The sequence below is a fragment of the Miscanthus floridulus genome, chromosome 15 (assembly GCF_019320115.1).
Source record: "Miscanthus floridulus cultivar M001 chromosome 15, ASM1932011v1, whole genome shotgun sequence".
NCBI classification, from domain to species: Eukaryota; Viridiplantae; Streptophyta; class Magnoliopsida; order Poales; family Poaceae; genus Miscanthus; species Miscanthus floridulus.
In genome coordinates, this window is record NC_089594.1 from 78,294,960 (window position 1) to 78,309,334 (window position 14,375).

Sequence of the window (14,375 nt, forward strand, 5' to 3'; positions counted from 1 at the left end):
CTAGAATCAAAACCATTAGGCAAAGTTCGATCAATTGAAATAGAGCATCTAACCACCATAGAATAGTTTCAGATGTAGTTCCATGGCCTGATGGTTTTACTATATTTTGACAACAACAACAACAACATAGCCTTTTAGTCCCAAGCAAGTTGGGATAGGCTAGAGTTGAAACCCACCAAGAGCCCCAAGTCATGGTCCAGGCACTTCAATAGCTACTTTCCAAGTACTCCTATTCAAACATAGATCTCTAGGTACACCCCAAGCTTTCAAATCTCTTTTTATTGCCTCCCCCAAGTCAATTTCGGTCTTTCTCCACCTCTCCTCATATTATTAGCTTGGCTTAGGACTCCACAATGCACTGGTGCCTCTGGAGGTCTTCTTTGGACATGGCCAAACCACCTCAACCGATGTTGGACAAGCTTTTCTTCAATTGGTGCTACCTCTAGGCGATCACGTATATCATCGTTCCGAACTCGGTCCATTCTTGTGTGACCATAAATCCATCACAACATATGCATTTTTGCAACACTCAGCTATTGAATATGTCGAATATTTGTAGGCTAATATTCTGCTCCATACAACATAGCTGGTCTAATCGCCGTTCTATAGAACTTGCCTTTTAGCTTGTGGTACCCTCTTGTCACAGAGAACGCTAGAAGCTTATCGCCACTTGATCCACCCTGCTTTGATTCTATATCTAATGTCCGCATCAATATCTCCATCCCTCTGTAGCATCAATCCTAATACCAAAAGGTATCCTTCTTAGGCACCACTTGACCTTCCAAACTCACATCTCCCTCCTCATGTACAACTTCACCAAAGTTGCATATCATGTATTTAGTTTTAGTACTGCTCAATCTAAAACCTTTAGACTCAAGGGTCTGCCGCCATAACTCTAGTTTCCTATTTACTCCCGTATGGCTTTCGTCCACTAACACTACATCATTAGCGAACAACATACACCAAGGGATATCCCCTTGTATGTTTCTAGTAACCTCATCCATTACCAAGGCAAAGAGATACGGGCTTAAGGCTGACCCTTGATGATGTCCAATTTTAATTAGGAAGTAATCTGTGTTACCATCGTTTGTTCGAACACTAGTCACAACATTGTTGTACATGTCCTTGATGAGGGCCACGTACTTTGATGAGGCACCGCGAGATGGAGGGATTGCTAGGTGAATTAGGTCACAAGCCAGGGCTGGGCCTCCTAAACATCCAATTTTTGGGCTGTTATATTGGGCTAGAATGAAGGAGGGGTAGTGGGTGCTCATTAGGCTAGACCTGGGCTGTAGCCTGGGCCGTTGGTCTGCCCCTGCATACAACTATCCTGGTTCATCGAGAATGCATAAATAAATAGCAAGTACATTGAACACAAAGAAAGGAACTAGCAGGCCTCACTGACTATATATACATCCAACATAACAAAGACTATATATCTTGTTCACAGAATATATAAAACATATATAGCATAACGATCCATCTAGACATCCCAACAAAGAAAGAAATGAATACAGCCTTAGAACTATAATTAATTCATTCCAGACCATAAAACTAGAAGTCAGGTCCTAAATGAATACAACCTTAGGCCCATAAGACACCTGAGTTGCTACATCGGTAGTCAAGTCCTTCAAATTGGTAGTGTCCCTATCAACCCACTAGTTGGAAATCAGGTGTATGAGCCTTAAGCTTAGTGTTGGCCCGCACATCAATCCTACAGGCTGTACTATTGTGCATCCAAAAAAATGGACAAGAAAACCATGAAATCCCCAGATTTGTCCCAACAACTACTAAGATGCGGATGGGAGATCCATGAATAAGTCATAGGGCAACAACTACCCAACCAGTACAAGAAATCGAACAAAAAGGGAAAGAAGAGAGCATACCCTACGGGAACCCAAGCTAGATTGAGCCACTTCAAAGGTGAATCTTGACTTGGCCGCAAGTTCTCCACTTTTGCCGACCACACCATCTTTACACGTCCATCAAGATACGAGCAAGAGCTGCGATGGCGGCGGTAGGTGGGTGGGTGGTCGTAGGGTGGGATTGGCGGCGCCAGGAATGGCGGATGCGACGGTTGTGGCCGACTACGATGGCTGAAATGAGGGCTAGGGTTTCTCAAGGTTAAAGGTGACACCATCTTCACACACCCATCAAGATGCAGGCAGGAGCAGCGGCGGTAGCGGCAAGCGGCGCAGGGTGGGATTGGCGGCAGCAGGAGTGGAAGATGCGGAGATTGTGGCCGACCATGACGACTAAAATGAGGGCTAGGGTTTCTCAAGACTAAAGGCGACATGGTCTGGTTCAACCAAGTGAAGTGTGCGGCTTGGGTCCAGAATAGATCCAGGGGCAATAAGCATCATTTTGAAAAGTTTCACTCTCCCAAACAGTTGAAAAGATTAAAATACTGGCTGCAGAGGGCTGAGCCCCTCCCAGCCTCTCTCTTGGATTGTAACTCAAAACACTAATTTGGAGGGCTTAGCCCCTTCCACCCACCAGCATCGCCGGAATAGTGGGATGAATTTCAAGTGGGGGATCAGTTCGATCCTCCCCGTTGATGACCTCAAAAAAATACTGGCTACAGTTTTTTGTGGTAAATATACTTGAATTCATAAGGGTACTTGGCCAATTTTCGAGTTGTGGTGTCCAACAACAAATAAGATGTTTGAGTGATGTCCCTGAGCAAATTTTTCCTAATTAATTCATTCTAGACCATAAAACTAAAAGTGTAACATGAGTTACCAAATAAGGCAGAGATAACAACACTAAATTTTAGAAGAACTCTACTTGGCTTGGCTGCTTAATGAGGATAACAACACTGAATTCTTTCGTAGAGATGCAAATGATAGAAAAAGAAAGAATAATATATTCTACTTGCAGGATGAAAATGGTATTGTTGAGGCATCACTTCCGATACCACACAATATTATATGGTAAAAGATACATGGAGAGCATTTAGCAGGTCAGGCCAATGCCGCCCAACGTGCCTAAGATGCAGCTCAAGCACAGTCCTAAACAGGGTTGGACCGGCCTAGGCCTGCCTAGCACCGTGCCATGTCATGCTCGGGCTGAGACAAAATAGTGTGATTCGGGTCGGGCTAACGGTCTAAAAGCATCTTCAAGAGTCTTTCTAGCGCTCACTCTCTAAATCATTGTCTAGAGAGTTATTTGCATAAAAATCATTTTCTATATTATTTCGTTCTCCAACAGTTTTTCTATATCTTTGGTTGCACTCTAGAGACCTATTCTCATTTCCTATCTTTGGCTAGCGAGAAATCCGGAATAAATAACAACTATATTTAGATAACCAATTAAAGAGTCTATTGAAAGATATTTTTACATCAAAATCTTTATTGCTAGCGATTAGAAAGAATTTAGAGAGTCTCTAGAGGTTGCTGGCTGGGTCATGTATTTGGGCTTTATTATTATCGTTTTCCCTTACTCTCTCACCTCGGTCTAAGGATGGCAGTGGTGCGGGTTCGGGTTGGATATCCGCAGTTTTCGGGTCTGGCGGTTTTAGTTTTGGTGTCTGGTTCTCGCCCACGGTTTTTCGGGTTCGGATACCCGAAAGTTAGTGGGTTTGGGGCGGGTTTTTAGTTTCACCCGCGGATCACCATTGGAGCCCCGAAATAATTTGGCCCACTAGCAGCCCATCAAAAACCCTAGCATATAAGCCTGAAATCCTCTCCCGCAGAACCCTCACCCGGTCACCCTAGACCCAGCCGCCACTCGGGCAGTCATAGTCGGGAGCGCGACGGCGGCGCAGGGACGCCTCGAGCTCGAGCGGTGGAGCCCTCGACCTCTTCCTCTCGGTGTGGAACCGTGGATCCGTGCTTACCCCGGTGCTCCGTGCTCGAGGCTCGACCCCACCCAGGCACCCACCGACGGCCACCTCGGTGCCTTGCCGCCTTGGCCGCTGCCCGTCGTCCAGAAGGCAGCACCGCAGCAGCTGGCAGCCGGCGCTGCCAACTCAGTGCATGCGTGCGGCGTGCCCAGCAGGGGCCGCGGGCAGCTTGTAGGCACAGGGCGCACCCAGCGGGGGGCGGTGTCGCGGTGCGAGCAGGTGCCTACTTGCCCTGGCTAATCGCTGCTGCTACTTGCTAATTGATGCTGTACATGGCTAGCTGCGACTGTTGCTTGCTAATTTATTCTGTACATGGCTAGCTAATTTATTCTATACATATTATGTACATTTGTAGTTGCTGTCTGCCAGTACTTTTATGGTTACATCTTGTTATCTGCAATCAATTTTGCTAATTTATCATATTTTGTATTGCTGTTTCGGGGTCTGCAGGGGTTTTGATTTTGGAGATGGATTTTAACTGGATTCGAGTTTTAAGCACCCGATCCGAACCCGCCTACCTCGGTCCAATGTTGTGGACCTTCGGTGCGTACTGTACTGTACGTGGTGGCTGAGCATAATACAGCCAGAGCCAGGGTGGCAGGTGCTTATGGTTGATCATAAAAAATAAATAAAAAATACAAAGACCAATTTGCCCTCCCAACTCTATCCACTCATACCGTCTCTTCCGTCTCCGTCCCGTGGACTCGCCGGCGAGAAAAACGAAAAGCGACTTCGCCTCCGCCTCCGCCTCTGGCCTTCCCACTCCGGTCCCCCTCCTCTCCTAGCGTCGGTGAGCCGCTGCACTGCAGTCCCCGTTCCCCTTCGGCGTCGCCGCTGCACGCCGACCCACTCCGTCGCCGCCATCCGCTGTGTCTCCTCCTCCTCACGCCGTTGCGGCGAGGTAGCTCTTCCGGGAGCACGGGGATGACGGCGAGTTCTAGGGCTCCGTCACGCCGCCGGCCACCAATCCCGCGGTCAGGGATTTCTTCTCCGACCCCGACCTTAATGTGAGTCGTGGCCTTCCTCCTCGAAGCGGATCCGGCGGATTGGAGTGGCTGGAGGGTCCCGACCACAACAGGTCAACAGGTGCTACTGTCGTCGGCAACGCAGGTGTGATTGGAAGTGGTGCAGGTCCAAGGCCTCTTGTCTCCGGCAACGCACCAAGGGATTGGAGCCAGTGGTGGCACTCTATGGCTAGCTGATGCCGCTGCACTTCTAGGGGAAGTGGACGGACCTTTTCGCCATGAAGCTTCTGTGAGTAATGTCAAAAACTCAAAAATCATATGTTTGGAAGTGCTGTCTTTATATTCTGAACAATCCAGAAAATGCAGAGCTAATTATGCAGTTCTACATATTATTCACCCCAACAAAGTTGATTGAGAAAAAAAATGCATGGTACAGTGGCCTAATTAGGAGCTAGCATCTTTTTATTGCCATTTAGAATTTGGTAACTTGCAATACCTTATAGTCTAACATTAGCTATATTGCATTGACTTAGTGATGCTGCTATGTTTGTGGGATTGTTAAGGTAGGTCACGATGGAAAACTGAAAACAAACACCAGTAATGATTCCTTTTTTATGTGATCTATTTGCCACTCGAATCACCAAGAATCTCCCAATGTTAGGACTGAGAAAAAATCTCGTTATTTAGCAACACGGCGCTAGATGTGACACTTCTCTGGAAGATAAAAGCTGGATAGTTTGGAGTCAGTATAAATAAGTGGTACATTGGGAGGGAGTGTCAGGTTCTAGCCAAGATTTAGAGATTCTGCACCTCTGGAGCATCGGGTTCCAGATGCCCTCAATGCCTAGCTTTATGTTATGGCCACGCTTCTTTAGCAGAATCTGAATCTCCCTCCCTCCGTCCACTTCTTTACATTGACTCGAAACCATCCAGCTTTATCTTCCAGATTTGGACTGTCATTATCTAGCATTGTGTGCTTAATACCGAGATTATTGTTGAGTCCTAACATTGGGAGACTATTGCAGACTCGAGTTTTTCTAGCTCAGTACCATACCATGTCAATTTCTTCTTTCGTTATAGTTCAATTTCTTAGGGAAGATCATCGAGCGGAGTTGTACTTACTGTGTTTCATGACTACATACTTTGGAAGATTGGCTCTTGCCTTGCCAATTGTGGAAATAAAAACAGAATTTATAGGAATAGTTTTGTTCCTTCTACTCAATCAGAAATATTAATATCTCCAACTTCTACTCAAAACTCCTTCAGGAATGAAATGAACCTGATTTGTTGCTTTGTGACCCACAGGTACTGCTGGCAGGTGTAAGCATTTAGCTGCACTTGGAGACGCTTATTTGGAGTATTTGAAGTATTTAGTTGGCTCTCCGTCCTGTCAGTTATGTGCTTGTGCTCCATAAAAAAGAGTTACATTTTCTTCTACTAGGGCTTTGGAGGCTGCCCATATGAAGAGTAGATTTCTTGTTCTTTGTGTCATTGTCTGTCTCATGGCTCAGATGGGAGATGCCAATGTCGTGCTACTGGGGAATAATCTGACCTTGTCCTTTGATGACATTGAGGCAAGCTTTTGTGAGTCCTACAATCCTTACAATCATTTAATTTTGACTGATCAACTGCTAGCATTGTATGCCACTTAATTTAAAACTTTTTGTTTGCATGGCTTGCCTATATGCTCAATTTAGGTGTTATGGACCTTCTTGCTTACACTGTACTAGCTAATTCATGGTGACGAGTGAGTGCATTGCACTGCCTACTATCATGCTCTTGTGGCTGTTTTATACCAGTTCTCTGACTAACATTAGGCTTGGGCTTTTGATTGTGTACGCTTCATTTTTTTCTTACTCTTATCCTTTTTCACATTCATCAAATATTTTATTTTCCTTAAGGATTCAAACATGCCATTTCAATTGGATTGCAGCTCCAGGAGTGAAAGGGTCAGGAGTCAATGGCTTAGTTTATGCTTCTGAACCTTTGAATGCCTGCAGCCCGTTAACAATCAAGGCAGTCAAGGGCCCGCCATCTCCCTTTGCATTAATTGTAAGAGGCGGATGCACATTTGATGAGAAAGTAAAAAATGCACAGGATGCTGGATTCAAAGCTGCAATTGTGTATGACAATGAAAATAGTGGGGTCCTGGTTTCAAGTAATTTTCCTTGTCACTAGTACTTGCTCCTTTTCATTTTCTTATTAATGCAACTTGTGTAGATGCATGATGCACTTTATCTATAGCATTGTGAAGTTGAATAGATAGTCATGCACTAAGTAGAGACAAGACTGGTGCACAAGCAAATTGCTCTCAGCTCTGCTCTCTACAAATTAGTCAAAAAATTTATTTCTGTTGATCATGCTCAAATATACAACAAAAATTAACTGCATAACTGGATGCAATTTCATTCCACTAATTTATATTGGCAATTGATTGTGTACCTCCTCTATCTAACTAGAAATGTTGCAGTGGCTGGAAGCTCAAGTGGCATACATATATATGCTGTTTTCATTTCGAAGGCCTCAGGAGAGGCGTTGAAGAAATTTTTAGGCCATACTGATGTAGAGGTGTGGATACTACCTACATTCGAGAACTCAGCCTGGTCAATCATGGCAATCTCATTCATATCACTGCTTGCCATGTCTACTGTATTAGCTACGTGTTTCTTTGTGAGAAGGCATCGAATAAGGAGAGACCACCCTAGAATCCCAGAAGCTAGAGAGTTCCATGGAATGAGCAGTCAACTAGTTAAGGCAATGCCAAGTCTTATTTTCACAAAAGTGCAAGAAGATAACTGCACATCGTCAATGTGCGCCATTTGTTTGGAAGACTACAATGTTGGAGAAAAGCTGAGAGTGCTGCCTTGTCGTCACAGTATGTTTGTCTCACTTTTCACACCTTACTTTTTTTTTGTCATATTATGCTACTATAATAGTATGACTGGGACTTTACCGCATCCAACTGATCTGCTATACTGTACTTTACAGTCTTCTGATTTGGGATGAAAAGAAACAAAACCTTGTGCAAGATCTGTATGAAACCCAACAAGAACTAGACAAAACAAAGCAGTAATTTAAAAATGTAACAAAAATATATATAGCAAGTTCATTTAAACAAACTAATTTTAATTGGTGTGGGGGGCATCTGGGCATCCCTTTTCTTGTAGTAATCACTTAATGCTTATGTTTAGAGAACATTACAGATTTTCTTGATTTATTACTTAATGTAAGGCAAGTGTTTTCTTGTAATAGTTTTGAGTTTTTATCCGCATCGATAATACTGCAAATTTAATTGACGGGGAAAAACAAGTTATTGCCCTGAATGAAGTGTATGTGTACCCTTGTATAAAAACCAGTTGTGCAAAGAATGGGATGTGTAAAGTAGCAAACTGATAATTTTTGCCCATTGCCTTGCAGAGTTCCATGCAGCTTGTGTGGACTTGTGGCTAACTTCTTGGAGAACATTCTGTCCTGTATGCAAGCGAGATGCGATGAGTGGAGTATCAGAACTTCCTGCCACAGAGGCTACCCCCTTGTTTTCTTCTGCTGTTCGGTTACCTTCTCAACGATCTTCATTCAGGTCGAGTGTGGCAGCCTCCCCTCCAAGGCGAATAAGCCGGTATCCTTCATCACACTCGGTTTCTCGTGCTTACTCTGTTTCTAGTACCCCCCAGTCTCCCAACCCCTTTAGATCTCACACAAACTTACCTGGCATCCATACAAGTAGAAGCACTGCAGACCTTGCAAATATGTCATCTCCCCACCCTCGCATCTCACATTTGCCCTCGGCGTACTCCCTGGTTGGCAGCCACCTGTCTCCACCAATCAGCATAAGGTATTCATTGCCCCAATTGGCCCATTCTGGGCATGGATCGCCCAGTCCACATGCCAGTTCACCCTACATCTCGAATTCTGGCTATGGTTCTTCAAGCTACTACTATCTTGGAGGCTCCAGCCAGCATGGGTCATACCTAAGGCGATGTGGAGAATCAGGGCCAAGCCTGTCTACCATGGTCCCTCGGTCGCCACAACAGTTTCAGTCGGAGGCAAATGCGGCGGCAGGCACATCATCAACTCAGTCCTTGCGGCAGTCCTACCTGAGAGGCTGTGGCGATTCAGATGCCAGTTTGTCTGACATGATGTCAGCCCAGTCATTGCCACAGCAGTTTCAGTCGGAGGCAAATGTGGTGGCAGGCACATCATCAGCTCAGTCCTTGCGGCAGTCCTACCTGAGATGCTGTGGCGATTCAGATGCCAGTTTGTCTGACATGACGTCAGCCCAGTCATTGCCTGGGTGCTGAGGAATGTGTTCGGATGTGCTACAAGACACGGCATGATCTGTGCATACAATGAGGCGTGTAACATTACATAAGGTGGAGAGAAACATGTGTAGCATAGATTTTGTTCTTGTTCTAGTTTTTGAGTGGTATAGTTTTCGTACTTTTGTCGTGTGCATATGACATAAAAGGAAACTGTTGAAGTTGACTTTGGTGACATTTAGTCCTCACGATGCACCCGTGACGGCTCTCTGCCGGCAACAGTAGTCATGGCAAGGTTTTAGTAATTCATGTGCTTTATTCTTTTTCTTTTATTTTCTCCTTAGGTTTGCTACTCTGTACACACAGTTGAACGAGTTAGTACTCAGTTGCAAACATCTGATGTTAATATTATGCCGCTCAGTGAACATGAAGGAAGAGGAATGGTCTGAGCAAATTCAGAAAACAGGCTTCGTTTGTAAAATTATGGTTTTGGAATTGGAAATCCTATGTTCAATTGGGAAAAAATGGGGAAAAAAAATTAGTGCTGATGGTCCCATCTTTGCTTCATGTCCCAGAGCGCGTACATTCTGGCGCTGTCTTCACATGACAGTCCCTGATGGTCCTCAGCGGCAGGCGTGGTGTGTCGGCCTGGAGTTGGACTTACCCGCCAAGGACCGGCTCGACGTGATACTCATCTCCCTCTGGCACCTCTGGAAGGCTCGGAATGCAATGATCTTCGACGATGAAGATGTCCCACCTACTGCTATCATGCGCGGGGTCGTCAAGGACCTTGAACGATGGGCGTGCCGCTACAAAGGAGACAAACCCCTTATAGGCGCCTGGAAAGATTATTTCCATACTTGTATTAACCTCATGTAATTTCTTCTCCCCTTAATCTTCATGTACTCTCCCCCTGGAATGCCAGGGTAATTTACTTGTAAATTTGAGCCTGCCCTCTAGGCTCCTTCGTTCAATAAAGTAAGTGGAGCGCCGCTCACATCAGCGCAGCACGGAACGCAATAGAGAAAACAGAAAATCTTAGATTTATCAGAAATCTATAGATTATAAACTAATTTTATCATGCTAAATTCAGTTATCTGACTCATTAGGGCCGGTCCTGAGTATTTTTGGACCTATAACGAAACTAAATTTTTGGACCTACACACATATATGAAATATTACTAATAAGCAGTTAACTGAATGCAAAACCAATATTCATAGGAAATAATTTGTATATACATATTAAATTACCTCAAAAAATTATTTTCTTTTGCCATTGCCAGAAGCATACTGTCTTGATGACAATGTATTGTTAACATTTAGAGAAATAATTACTCAATTATTAACTACAATTTAGAAAACATGACTTCATTTGATAATTTATGGTTTTATAAATTTGGAATAGAAGAAGTCCTGTGTGTTCAATTGTGCACATAATGCGAATGCTCGAGGGCACATGCTATCATGCAGTCCGAGTTTTTTTTTTTACATCAAATATTTCGAGAACATCAGAAGTTGAGAGACTAAAACTCATCCACCCGAGAGGGAACTGGATTCCGAATCCAAGACATTGACAGCAGATGCTGGACGGCTCTCCGGCGGGAGATTAACGGAGACTCGCCCTTCGAGCATATCCACAACATCTTGCATCCTGGGCCTCTTGTCCGGCTGTTCCTGGATGCAGCAGAGCGCCACCTCCACCACCGTCTTCACCTCCTCCTCGTCCACACCGTCATGCGCCATGGCCGCGTCCACCGCCTTCAGGAGCTCGCCTCGTGTCATCATATCCCTCACGATATACGGGAAGTAGTCCCGCTTGAGGTCCGGCGTGGCTGATGATGAAGCGTCGTCTGCTGACGGGACCGCGGCAACGAAGTTCGGGCGCCCGCCGACGAGCTCGAGAAGCATCTTGCCGTAGCTGAACACATCGGACTTGTCGGACACCGAGTTGATGAGCATCTCCGGCGCCATGTACCCTAACGTGCCCCTCCCGCGCGTGTTGACGACGCTGTTCAGGCCCCGGGTGATGGAGAGGGAGATGCCGAAGTCAGAGACGTGCGCGCGGAGGTCGCCGTCGAGGAGGATGTTGCCCGGCTTGACGTCGAGGTGCAGGATCCGCCAGTGGCACTCGTTGTGGAGATAGGCGAGCGCCCGGGCCACGTCGACGGCGATACATAGCCGCTTGGGCCAAGTGAGCTGCCGCCGCTGCTCGTCGCTGCCGTTGAAGATCCTCCTGTCGAGTGAGCCGTTCTCGAAGAAGGGGTAGACCAGGTAGAGGCCGCCCCCGCGCTGGAGGCAGTAGCCGAGGAGGCGCACCAGGCTGCGGTGGTGCACGTTGGCGATGATGGAGAGCTCTCTCCGGAAGTCCTCCTCGCCGGCCACGGTGCGCCCCCTGTCGATGTTGATCCGCTTGATGGCGACGGGCGTGCCGTCGTCGAGGTTCCCTCGGAAGACCTGGGCGGAGCCGCCTCGCCCTATCATGCTCCCGAAGTCGTGCGTCATGGCCTGGATTTCGTCGCTTGAGAATTCCCGCAGCACCTCTTGGATGCGAAACGGGGTCTGAGGGTGGAGTTGAAGCAGTGCTTCTTCTTGATGTGCCGGCGGATGGCGGGGCGGCCCCACGGCAGCACCACCAGGAGCATCGAGAAGGCATCGCCGGAGCCAAGGAGAAAGCTTCCAGTAGCAGTACGAGGATAGAGCCACGATATTGGCCCAGAAAATGAGGTTGGCGCGAAGATTGGTGTTGGCAAACGAGGATAGGAGGAAGACGAGCAGAACAAGGAAAAGAAAGCCAGCGGAGATAATCTTCTCCTTCCGACCGGAGGAGTTAAAGATGTATAGGCAACCAACGGCATTGTAGGCTACTAACTGAACGAGTAGCCGTACTTCGTTATCATTTGGAGGATAAGGATCCAATCTGGCTACATAGGTGACTATGATCACAAACAATAGGATAGCCACGACTTCAACATGTAAGAGTGTTCTCACAATCTTTTTCAGCCTGGAGTGCACGATAATAAGGCGAAACTTCCAGACGAAATACAAGGATATAGCCACGATATTGGTTCCGGAAACGAAGTCAACGCGAAGACGACTGCGAACTGGGATTCCAATAGAGGAGACAAGGAAGACGAACTGAACAAGTACAAGATATGCAGCGGAGATAATCTTCTCCTGCCAACCGGAGGAGTTGCAGATGTATAGGCAGCCAAGGGAAAGATAGGCGATTAACTGAATGACCAGCGATGCAACTGCGTACTTGCGAGCGAAATCAAGATAAATGTAAGCAAACATGATCATAGAGAATAGGGGAGTTACCATTACACCATGTAAGATTGTTCTCAATGCCTTGCAGCATCGTTGACAACAAGTATTGTCGTCGACAAGAGGGCTGGAGTCTTCTACGTCCGGCATGTTTATTGTACCTACACTACGCTCTGCAGGAGATGAAAATCCGGCGCAATGTGTAGAAGAGTTTACAAAGGGTTGAGAAGAAGAAAGACGCGTGAACTACAACGTACGGCAGAGGCAGTGAGTAGCCTTAGAGATGACACAACAGTGATTCATGTGAATATTCTTGTGTTATCTTGTTATTAGGCAAACGAAGCCTTAGAGATGACAATTTTTTTTAAAGTTCTTAGCGATGACAATTGTGCATAAGTTGGAGTTTGTTAACAGACATGGTCTGCTTGAGAATTGGTTTAAATTGCTTCTTAATAACTTACTCCATAAACATAAACATAGCTGTGATTACTGGCAGAAGCTGTGACCATGAGGTCGTTAACAAGGGCACTTTCGGAAACAATTAAGAGAGGAGTTTTGCTGCGTACAGGCAGAAGGTTACCATACCGCCAGTCATGGCCGAAATCACAGTGTCGCTGGCTGTGCAGCGTTCAATCATAGGACTCGTGCCTTTTTCTTACGTTTGGGGAGAAGGGATGGGCAAGGACCGGAGGCATGTCCTGGGCAGGTTGCGCCTCGTCCGGTGCTCCACCAGTCACCACCGTCCGGCAGAGCAGACCTGCATGTGCCGGTTGTTGCCGCGTCGCCGTCGCCGGCCGGGTTGGACCCGCGCGGAAAGGCACTCATTCTTGACCTTGATAGCAAATGGAAGGAGAGTGAGACAGCTAGCCGACAAGGACTTCTGGCATTAGCGACTCATCCTTGGAAAATTAAGCAGTTGTTAGCGTCACTGATTGATTGCACTGCTGTATGGTATCCCATGTGTTTTGGTCAGAGTCGGATTGGAACGGCCAAACAGGACGATGGCACAGGCAGTAGCTGCCAACGTACGTACATACTTACAGTTGTCAGTTGGCAAGCATAGTAACAGACATACAATATGGGTGCTGCTGTGATTGACGTGCCTATTTTTAGTCAATGTGTGAAGTCTCCGACTGGGAAGTTCCTCGTGCATGCTTGGTCAGGTCAGATTAACGTACACGGTACACCATATTTTGTTTTGGCCGGGCCCCATTCGTTTTGGAATCAATCTTCATATGATATGCTTTGCCGTGTTAACCCAGTGGTTGAAGTGCACGCACACGCACTATTCCCTCGCGGCCTCTCGCCTGTATGTAAACTCTTCTATCGTCCCGGCCGGATTTTCATCTCCGCAGCGCTTTTTCTTCGCTGTCCACTCCCAACCTGCAGAGTGTACCGTAGCGACTTGAAACATGGCGGACGTAGAATACTAGCCCTCCTCCCGACGCTACCGAAATCCTCAAATTTACCGATTGTTTTTATGTTTGCCGAGTGTATTTCCTCGGGCACTCGACGAACAAGTTCTTTACCGAGTGCCGCGCTAAAAACACTCCGTAAAAAAAACACTCGGCAAACATGGCGTTTTGCCGAGTGTAAAAAAAAACACTCGGCAAAGAGGTGGTTTGCCGAGTGTTAAAAAAAACACTCGGCAAAGAAATAAAATCTTTTTCTAGAAAAGAAGAAGAAGAAGAAAAATGAAAAAAAACTTTGCCGAGTGCTCAGATCTAGAACACTCGGCAAAAAAAGGCGAAGAAAAAAATAAAAAAAAACTTTGCCGAGTGCCTCATCTGAGACACTCGGCAAACAAAAAATATCCTACTTAACTGTGTCCCCAGCACCCCACCCCTTCTCTCTCCTCCCGGCCCCCAGCGCCCCCTCTCCTTTCGCCGGCGCCGCCTCCCTCCCCTCCTCTCCCGACCGCCCTCTTCCCCTCCGGCCGCCGCCCCTCCCCTCCGCTACCGCCCCCCTCATCCGGCTCCCCCCTCCCCTACCTTCTTTCCCGGCGCGGCCCCTCCCCTCCTGCTTCCCGGCGCCGCCTCCCCA

At 46.7% G+C, this 14,375-nt stretch overlaps 2 protein-coding genes across 4 annotated transcripts; one reads left to right on the top strand and one right to left on the bottom strand.

The window, feature by feature from the left end:
• The first annotated feature begins 4,497 nt into the window (after positions 1–4,497).
• On the top strand, positions 4,498–9,375 carry LOC136506714 (receptor homology region, transmembrane domain- and RING domain-containing protein 1-like). Of its 3 annotated transcripts, XM_066501608.1 has the most exons (5): positions 4,499–5,098; positions 6,115–6,393; positions 6,743–6,967; positions 7,280–7,684; positions 8,227–9,375. In XM_066501608.1, exons 2-5 carry the CDS (start codon positions 6,270–6,272, stop codon positions 9,108–9,110), a joined length of 1,638 nt encoding a protein of 545 aa, XP_066357705.1. In that variant the 5' UTR covers positions 4,499–5,098; positions 6,115–6,269; the 3' UTR covers positions 9,111–9,375. The 3 variants fall into 3 exon arrangements, with proteins under 3 accessions (XP_066357704.1, XP_066357703.1, XP_066357705.1); XM_066501607.1 differs by having other exon boundaries at positions 4,498–5,102; positions 6,115–6,967; XM_066501606.1 differs by having other exon boundaries at positions 4,498–5,098; positions 6,115–6,967.
• Positions 9,376–10,445: 1,070 nt separating this feature from the next.
• On the bottom strand, positions 10,446–12,792 carry LOC136508605 (probable receptor-like protein kinase At5g20050). Its single transcript, XM_066503324.1, has one exon. The coding sequence runs from the start codon at positions 12,480–12,482 to the stop codon at positions 10,599–10,601; it is 1,884 nt and encodes a 627-aa protein (XP_066359421.1). The 5' UTR covers positions 12,483–12,792; the 3' UTR covers positions 10,446–10,598.
• Between the last annotated feature and the right edge of the window lie 1,583 nt (positions 12,793–14,375).